The 10,393-nt window shown below is 42.5% G+C and overlaps 1 protein-coding gene across 1 annotated transcript in view; it reads right to left on the bottom strand.

Moving 5' to 3' along the window:
* Scd5 (stearoyl-CoA desaturase 5) overlaps nt 1-10,393 on the bottom strand; it is a 126,194-nt gene that overhangs the window by 55,648 nt on the left and 60,153 nt on the right. Inside the window, 1 exon segment of the mRNA XM_021210338.1 lies at nt 9,920-10,048. Coding sequence (XP_021065997.1) covers nt 9,920-10,048 — 129 coding nt within the window.

Below are 10,393 nucleotides of genomic sequence, written 5' to 3' on the forward strand. Positions count from 1 at the left end.
TCTCCTCTCCTCTCCTCTCCTCTCTTCTCTTCTCTTCTCTTCTCTTCTCTTCTCTTCTCTTCTCTTCTCTTCTCTTCTCTTCTCTTCTCTTCTCTTCTCTCTCCTTTTTTGAGACAGGATCTCATGCAGCCCAGACCCTGAATTCACCATGCATCTGAAGATGACCTTAAATCCCTGCTTCTCCAGCCTCCACCTCCTGCTGCCGGGGTTGGGAAGCACAATGAAGCCAGAAGATGTCACGCAGAGTACCACAAGGATCCTGCAGTTCCTGACTAGAAATGTTCGTAGCACGGACATGGACCAGACTGGTTTACAGCCAGACAATTTTGTTCTGCCTTTACAGCATTACAGAGACCTGGAACGAGTCTTCATTTATTGCAAAATGTTGTAGCTGCTGTTTACTTAAAAAAAAAAAAAAAAAAAAAAAAAAGATGCAAAGAGCTGTCTCAGATCTGCTTTCCATTTGGGGTTTTAGTTCCAGATATCAGCAACAGGAAAGTCTGCATTTTTCAAAAAAAAAAAAAAAAAAAAAAAAAAGATGCTATTGGGTCTTCCTTTAAAACAGGAGGAGGAGTTCTCACGCCATGTAAAACAAAAATCTGTGTAAGACATTAGAATAGAGAAGGGGATTTTTGTTATTGTTACCCAGGAAATCCAGTCAGAGATCTGGCTTTCTGCTGGTCATTTACAGTCGTCCGTAAATTCAGTATTCCAGAAAGTCCTACCTTACTTCACCAGTGAATGCGATGTGAGCCTGGCAGCACTCTTGCCCTGTAGAAGACAGATCTGAAGAGCAGTCTCCCGCCTGCTGCTGTGCATGGCCCTGTGGACGGCACAGTCAACTCAAAGAACTGAATGTAGTCTGCACCAAGCCGGCAGAGTTGTTTCAGGACACTCCTCTCTCCGGGGTGAAGAAATGGAAAATCCCAGAAACCCGCAGGCCACCCATGTCTTCCAGGTGAAAATGGACCCTGGGAAACTGCTCAGGGGCCCAGAGCAGTTTGTGAATCATTTCTGGGAAAGCCCTGGGGTCCCTGTATCTACCACCTTCTCTTTCAGCATCCCTACTGGTACCCACAAACACCCAGCTGAGTCTCTCACTCCCAACCCATGCAGACAAAAACAAACCAAAAGAGAAAGGCAGACAGTCAAACGGACACACAGGCAGGCAGGCAGGCAGGCAGGCAAGCAAGCAAGCAAGCAAGAAAAAAAGAAAGAAAGAAAAAGAAAGAAAGAAAGAAAGAAAGAAAGAAAGAAAGAAAGAAAGAAAGAAAGAAAGAAAGAGAAAGAAAGAAAGAAAGAACTATTAAGGACACATTTTTTAAAGCTGAGCTCAGTCACCTGTATAAACATCTCAGGGGACATGAGACAGGGTGGTCAGCAAAGATCCTACACTTAGGAGCAGTCAAACTGCAGAAAAGCAAAGAAAAGAGAAAAACTTGAAGGAAGAGAAGGTGAAGAGAACCCTTGGCCTATTTCACAGGAGTGATGAAAAATGACACCAAATTTCTCTTCAGAAGCCACGCCAGTGGCACGAGAGCAAAATACTAACCGTGCTGAGAGAAAAAACAGTCGTCCTAGGAATTCTGTGATTGAAATTAGTCTTCCAAAGCAAAATAGACTTTTTTTTTTTTTTTTACAAAAAATGGAGAGAATTGGTTGCCAAGAAGTGGAATGGATCAAGAGAAAGAAATGTATTGCAGTCAACAAAGCTGAAAGGAGTTGGAGACTTGAAGAACATTTTGACATCAGACATGGGGATGTAGAGATTGGAGTTTTCCCAGTTTGTTTTGGTTCAGTATTTCCTTACAGTGCTCCCTGCCTATGTTTTGGAACAGTAAAATATATCCTGTGCCATTCTATGTTGTGATCTGCTCTTTTATTTTTATTTTATAGATGATTAGAGTTAATAGATTGCATAAATCTCAGAAAAGACTTTGAACTTCTTAAACAAGTTTGAGACTGTTATAGACTATGGGGACTTTTGACATTGAACTAAATGCATTTTGTTATGGCTACAAACCTATGTGGGCCAGGGAATGGAATGTGGTGGTTTCAATAGGTATGACCCCCATAGACTCATGTGTTTGAATGCTTGGGCATAGGGAGTGACATTATTAGGAGGTGTGGCTTTGTTGAAGGAAGTATGTCACTGATGGGGTAGACTTTAGGAATAGGATATATATATATATATATATATATATATATATATATATATATATATATATATAATTCTGCCTAGTGTGGAGTCCAGTCCCCTTCTGCTGCCTGTGGATCAAGATGTAGAACTCTCAGCTCCTCCAGCACAATGTCTGCCTGCATGCTGCCATGTTTCCCACCAGGATGATCGCTGCCTGTGCCTGGACAGCCTGCTATCCAACCCTACTTGCCCTTGAGGGTTGAAGATGACATGGTTCAGAATCAATGGCACGGACTCCAGGAGCAGGTGAGAAAGCCACAGAAAGCTCATGCGAATGCTGCGGCAAGCTCATGCGAATGCTGCGGCAAGCTCCTTTAGTACCCTCCATTGGTCCGAAGAAAGCATCTCTTCCAAATAGCAGTTCCTGATTGGCTGGCATTGGCTGTCAGCAATCCCTGGTCTGTCAGACCATCTTCAATTAGGTCCTTGTCAAAAGCTTTGGTGCCACTTCTAGGGATTTGGTATTTGTCACTGGGCTTGGACAAAGAAATAGGCTCAGATAAGAATGTTAGAAACAGTGACCATGGGGCTTTGTTTACCACTTTACTGAATTATTACCTTGTGTGATCCTTTTGCTTACTACTTAACTTAATTACTGTCTTGTGTGATCTCCTTGGTCACTACTTTGCTTGGTTAGTTGGTCTTTGATCTAAGAATTGACCATGGTTTTTGGATGCACCTAGAATGATATAAAAGCAGGCTGGAGAGAAATAAAGCTGCTTCAGCCTCCGTACTGGCTGGAGTCATGTTCTAATTTTGTTTAATTGTTTTTCTTCTTTTTCAATCCTCACTCCCTCACTTGAGACCCTGCTGACCGACTGAACTGGCTTGGTCACATGGCGCCCAATCTGGGGCTCATGTAAGAGGGATACAGTGAAGGACATTGATAAGAGAGGAGCATTCGAAAGGGAAAAATGAAAGGTAAAGGAAAATAAAAGATTTGGGCCAGTGGTGAATAAATTTTGTAAAGAGAGACAAGGTAATGGTAGAATGTATTTTGTGTATGTGTTTGGAGTTACGATAGAATATTGAGGAGTGCAGATAATTTTCATAGATGCTTTTAGTCTTTGGATCCTAATTAGAGATAGCTTACATGAGACAGAGAATGGGTTTCGGAAAAGCAGTCTTCTCCTCTGTGTGGGACGCTTAGACAAAGGAGAAGGAACATGAACATAGGCTGCTCCGGAGCTCTCCTAGGGAGAGGAGGAGGTCGGGAGATGTCCTACTTCCTCCCTGGCTCCTACTGGGAGATGCTTAGTTCTGGTTCTGAGTCCCTTACGTAGGATATCTGGGTCCCTTTGGCACATCTAGTTCCCTTCCCTCTCTGTCTATTGTCTGTCCTTGGTGCACCAATCTGTCCATGTCTGTCACTTTATGTCCGTGTTTTCGTTTTGTTGCTTGATTGTTGCTCTGTGTTTCACGTTCAAAAGAAAAAAAAAATGGTTAAAATTTTATCTGCTGGTCGTTCACTCCTTGATTTAGTTTTAACTTGTTTCAAGAAAAAAAAAGTGGTCTCAATTGACACACACACACACAAAAAAAGCTGATAGACTTTGGAGCCCTGCACCTGTAGCTAGGAGTATAGCACAGCTGTGCCAGGAGCCAATTGCCTCTACAAGCTGCTCTTAAAAGGTCCAGCAGCTTCTCAGCTTCCACAATAAGGAAGCTGATAGTTGTTTCTCCTAGAAAATCTCTGTGACTATGATTATTGGGTTCAGCAGGTGACAAGTTGCTTCTCCCTCGAAACTACAGCTAGAAAAAGTAAGAAAGGTATAAATATGTTCTGCATGTTTTGGTTATAGATTATTGACTTATAAGTTATTGGGTATGATTAAAAATTTGTAACATGGGTAACAAAAAGTTGGCTTAAAACTGGTAACTCAGGGTTGGAGTAATTCTAGACAACAACACATGGTATGAGCCAACTCAGGGAAACAGGTCTTTAAAGGTACCTCTAAATTGGGATAAATTTTGTCCTCGAAACCAGACTTATTAAAGATAGGACTTAAAATAATGAGGTATTAAAAGCTGCACCATCACACATTCATATATAAGAACTGGCAGCCAAACTTTCTAATATGAAAGTAATGAACTTGGTATTGATTTTAGAGAAAATAGGCTGTTTATACTGTTAAAAACTGATTTTGCATTCCAAAGTTACATTATCTTTATAAAATAAAAAGGGGGAATTATGTCCCTGTACACCACAAATTTACCTAGGTATTTAAAAATGTGGATGCCAAGGAATTCTCTGCTGAGTGTCTAAGGCATCCTATAACGTCACATACTTATGCCTAGGTGAAATGGAAAGACCCACTTATTAGCATATGATCCCGATCAGGTATTAATATGGGGAAGAGGGCATGTTTGTGGTTTTTTTTCTGCAGGATGCTAAAGAAGTGTGGTGGCTGCCAGAGTGATTGGTGAGACATGCTGATGCTGGGACAAAGAATGATGCTGACTATGAGCTTGCTGAGAGCCCTGACGATGGTGGCAGGGAAGCTGTATTGGGCTTATGTTCCTGACCTACTGCTGGTACATCCAGCAGTGTGGTCCAGACCGGAGATTCTCGTGCTTGGGTCTGGACTGAGGAGCCAACTTAATCTAAGACTATGACTTTCAAAGCATTTGGTGATGGGATTTCTGTTTGCTTTGTAAAGAACAGTACAAATGATGGGCATGTTTCTGTGTTTCCTTAAAGTTGTAATCTTTTATTAATTGGTCATGTTAAAATTACTTTTGTTTCTTATACAGTATTTAAGGTAAGTTGTATTGATTGTACTCTTTCCAGTTGTGTTAATGTATTGAAATCTGGCATGTCTGTTATGATGGTCTATCAATCAGCTTTTGTATTATTGCCTATGAGTATTACAGGACCCTGGTATTCTGAAAAAGAATATTGCAACACTGTAAGAAATGAGTCAGACTTTAAGCAGAAACAAAAGGGTAGTGGGCTTGATCATTGCTGGTATAGCAGCTTTGAGTACATTAATAGCTAGCACCACTGCTTCTGCAATTGCTTTGACACAAGAAGTTAAGACAGCTACTTTTGTTAATCATTTAGCAAAAAAAAAGTTACTAACTCTCTGAGTATTGATTTAAATAGACATATAGAACAACAAATTGAAGCTGTTATTGATACTATTCAAACTATTAGAGAGGAGGTTCAGAGTTTAACAATAAGAAGTAATCTTGAGTGACATGCTACATACCAATGGAAAATTCCAAGATACTTACAGGGTATTTGGCATAATTCTAACACCTCTCTGGATATTTTAACTTTGCATAAAGAGATCATGAATTTAAGGAATACAGAGCTCAAAGTAAAGTCATCCCAGGAGTGTATGACATTTCTTTATCTTGATCATCCTGATTCATGACTTAAGGTCAGTATTTCCATCTTGCTCAAGCTTCAAGAATGGCTTATATAGCTTGATCATGTTAGCCCTCCTTGTCCTGGGAATACTTTTATTCCTGCCTATTGTGATAAAACTTGCCTTTAACAACATCATCATGTTGGTAGCCAAAATACATGGCTTGAAACTAAAAATGGATCCCCAGACTGAGTTTTTAATCTAACAGGCTGGTCACCAAAGACAGGTAATTTTCTGTACAGTGCCTTGCCAACCTAAGACAGAATTACATTGTTTTTGAAAATATAAGTTCCAATATGTGTAATGAAGGCATTCTTGTCAGAATAACCTAAGACAGGTGCAGTCTTGTTTATGAAATAAAAAAGGGGGAGATGTTGAGAGTTTTTGATGCCATTTCTAGGAATTTGGCACTTGTCACTGGGCTCAGACAAGGAAGTAGGCTCAGATAAGAATATCAGAAACAGTGACCATGGGGCTTTGTGTTTGCTGCTGTGCTGAATTACTGCCTTGTGTGGTCTCTTTGCTTACTACTTTACTTAATTGCTTCTAGTATGTGATAGTTTTTATATGCTTGACCCAAGAAGTGGCACTATTAGGAGGTGTGGCCTCATTGGAGTGTGTCACTGTGAGTGTGGGCTTAAGACCCTCACCCTAGATTCCTAGAAGTCAGTCTTCCACCAGTAGCCTTCAGATGAAGATGTAGAACTCTCAGCTCTGCCTGCACCATGCCTACCTGGATGCTGCCATGTTCCCACCTTGATGATAATGGACTGAACCTCTGGATCTGTAAGCCAGCCCCATTTAAATATTGTCCTTATAAGACTTGCTTTGGTCATGGTGTCTATTCACAGCTGTGAAACCCTAACTAATGCATTGTGTGATCTTCTTGTTCACTACTTTGCTTGGTTACTTTGGTTACTTTGGTTACTTGGTCTTTGATCTAAGAACTGACCATGCTTCTGGATGTACCTAGGATGATATAAAAGCAGGCTGGAGAGAAATAAAGCTGCTTCAGACTCAGTACTGGCTGGAATCATGTTCTAATTTTGTCTAACTGTTTTTCTTTTTCAATCCTCTCTCTGTCTCTTGAGACCCTGTTGACTGACAGAGCTGGCTTGATCAGGTCCTCCTGCAGGAGTTGCCTTTATGGCTGCACGTCTCTCCTCGTCTTTATGTAAAGGTGACTACTGCCATTCCTCCTACAGATGATAATGGACTAAACTTCTAAAACAGTAAGCCAGCCCCAATTAAATGTCTTCCTTTATAAGAGTTGCCTTGGTCATGGTGTCTCTTCACAGCAATAGAACCCTAACTAAGACAGAAACCAAGGGGAAAGCAAATCACAGACGACACTAGTCAGGGCTCGGGAGCCATCCTTACACTGCCAGAGTACACCACTCTTTTTGTAATCCTCCCAGACTGTTCACAGGTTACATGATTTAAACTGCGTTCCCACTGGATCACCATACACTGTCATGGCAGCAAGCTCTATGCCAACCACATGGACAACTTTCACCTAAGTCTAAGTGGCAATATTATGAAACTTCCCAGAGTCATTTTTTAAAGATTTTATTTTTATTTACATGTGTGCGTGTGCGTGTACACGTGCTCATGCGTGTGCATGTGCGTGTGTGTGTGTGTGTGTGTGTGTGTGTGTGATGTGTGCACATGAGTGCAGTGTCAGATCCCCTGGAGCTTGAGTTAGAGACTGTTGAGAGCCACCCAATGTAGATGCTTGGAACCAAACTCAGGTCCTCCATAAGAGCAGTGCATGCTCTTACTAGCCGAGCCCTGTGTCTTAAAGCACTGAAAATGTCTACTGGGCAGCTGTAATTCTAACATCTCTCTAGATGGAATGGCCCTGTGAAGGCAGCAGGATTGTGACAGCTGTTCACTGTTGTGACCTCAGAGTCTGGGGGTTGGGGAGGGGGATGACTGACATGTGGTGGGTGCCTGATAAACACTGTAAGGAAAATTATTTTTAAAAAGTTTACTGGAATGTGGACCTTGAAAAAGTCTTCATACATCAAATGTGATCTCTAAAGGTACTTCCCAAAGCCATTCACTTGTATTTATGTAACAGGCAATCACCATTTTCCCTGTGATCAGGCTAGAGATAAATGATAGCATGCTAATTGTCATAAAAGACAAAATGATCAACCGTATTTACTGGATGCTACTGTGAGCACTTTTTAAAAGCATAATCCAGACTGGCTTTAAACTTGAAATCCTTATGCCTCCCAAGGTTAACAGGTGTGTGCTTCCACGCTGGGCTGGCTCACGGTTACTTCAACCTCCCCATCGTCCAGTGACTCTGAGAGTGATGCAATCATGCTCCCTTTGTAGGCAAAGAACTAAAGACTACACAGGCCCTTAGCTAGCAAATGCAAAGCCAAGAACTTGTTCCAAGGCCTGGGTCCATCCTCTCCCTAGTGCTTTCCTCAAAGCTTCATCCTCTGCCCTGTGATGTGTTGTTACAGAAACACGGCTTTCCAAAGGTTGAGTTATACACGAATAATCTCACCAAAACGTCCTGATCGTTGGAGTGTTTTATAGCCGCGTGAATGTGTAACTGGAAGCTAAATACAATAAACTGCTTGAACAAAATAAATTAAAATCGTCAGTCCTGAGTGGCATCGCAGACCTTTGTCAATGAGCTCAGAATCTGTAATAAAGAATGATGCAGCCATAAGATGATGGCTGAACTGAAGATAAAAGGCACGGGGTTCATGCTGCAGAAAGCAAGCAAAGAGATGGAGGTGAGAGGCACTGCTGGTCCTCTGTGCTCAGCAGTATATCCGGGACTCTGGTACTAGGTCATCGCTGTGCTTGAACGAGAAGTCTAAGCCCCTCCTGCCAAATAAGCCTCCCAACTGAGCTATTTGCTTTATGAATAATCCAACTGTAGAGAGGCCTAAAATGGGGGAATGAATTAGCCGTGAGGGCAATTAGAGAAACACTTGGGTGTGATATTTGGAGGGATGGGAGGCCCATCTTGGGAAGCCATAGCAACTGCATGTCCGAGGCCACAAGAAGGCTCCTAGGTTGCTTAAACCAGGTCCAGAGTCGTCTGTGTGCAAACATGGATAGAAACTTTGAAAACAAGTTGTTCCCACCCAAGCAGCCTGGATCAAATGAGGAATTGGGAAAACAGAAATCTACGGTCAACCTGAATTCCAGCGACTCAGAAAGTGTCCAAAGCGATGGGGAGGACCCAGGACTGGAATTGACTGGAAGGATACAGCCCAGTTCGAGCGCAAAGAGAGCAGTTTCTCTTTAAGTTTCTTAAAGTTTCCCTCTAAGTTTCTCTAGTGCATAGCAGCCTTCAGGGATTATGTAATAACTGGCAAGGAAGGCAGCCTTATTTTTACAGTGGAATGAGCTAGAAAGGATGTGTGAGTCACAGCTAGCATCTGTCAGTGTTAGGTCCCCGAGTCCTGGACGCCAGATCTCACAGGCCTCCCACTGAGATTCTGCAGGGCAATCACAGGAGGAGGCTTTGCAAGTGGGATGGGTTCCGTGTGAGAGTGCCCATGCCTGCCCAGCCTGGATGACCTCTATACACTGAGTGAGTTCTTTAACCTTATTAAGTCACAGCTGTGGGTTGTGACTCTTTTGGCAAACTTCTATCTCCAAAAAGTACTTACCTAATGATTCATAAATGTAGCAAAATTACGGTTATGAAGTAGCAACAAAAATAATGTTATGGCAGGGGTCACTACAACATGAGGATCTGTATTAAAGGGTCACCGTTAGGAAGGTTGAGAACCAATGGTTTAGGGGGTGGAGGTGTCACATAGTTGCAGATTACCTGCCTAGCACACATGAGGTCCCAGTTCCGCCTCCAGTGTCATATAAACTGCCTGTGGCAGTGCATGCCTCTAACCCCTGCACTTGGGAGGATCGGGAATTCAAACTCATCCTCGACTACATAATGAATTTGAGGCTAGCCTGGGCTACTTGAGACCTTATCTCAAACAAACAAAGAAACAAACCCACCAGTCTCCTTGCCTGTAAATTGGGGTTCATGTAACAGCTAGCTCCTGGGGTATTGGGAAATTCAAATACAAAATAAAGGTCAGGTATCATGGTACCTTCATAGGATGAATTCTGGATGGAGAAGTCTCCTTCCCTCCTTGGCAGCATGACTTGAGGCACAAAATCTCCCAAGACACATTGTACTATGTCTAAAGCTCCAGGAGAGGAAAAAGATGCAAACTCTGGTGCAGCCTGAGAGTGTTTGAGACCGGCCATTGGGCCTAGGGCAAGGGAAGAGAAGGGCCTGCCCAACTTTCCTCTCCCCCCACATTGCTAGTCAGTTCCCAGGAGCCCACTATCCCCACCCGGAAAGCCATGGAGTTGGCAGCAGCCAGAAATATCCTCCGAGGCAGCTTGGCCTTGTAGGACCTGTGACTCCACAGATGGTGGGCACCAGCCGTCACACCCAGGGCAGTCAGGAGGAAGCAGAAGTAGGCTGTAAGACACAAGCAGAGACAGAGGTCAGCCACTGTCACCAAGTCTTTAGCTATCCTTTGGTTTTTCCCTCCTGAGTGAGGGCTTATGGGAATGCCGTCCATCCAAAGAAGATGCTGTAACAGGAAGAATCAGTAACTTAAGAAGATGCACTTTTTTTCTCTTTTCTTTTCTTTTTTTTTCTTTTCTTTTCTTTTCTTTTCTTTTTTTTTTTTTTTTTTTTTTTTTTTTTTTTTTCATAACAGTCTCTGCATAACAGGGAAAGGTGGAAAGAATTTTCTGGAAACTTTGGCCTAACTTCCAGAGGCTTTCAACAGCATTTCTCCCCAACACTAAAAAAGCCTTC

The sequence above is a fragment of the Mus pahari genome, chromosome 13 (assembly GCF_900095145.1).
Source record: "Mus pahari chromosome 13, PAHARI_EIJ_v1.1, whole genome shotgun sequence".
NCBI lineage: Eukaryota > Metazoa > Chordata > Mammalia > Rodentia > Muridae > Mus > Mus pahari.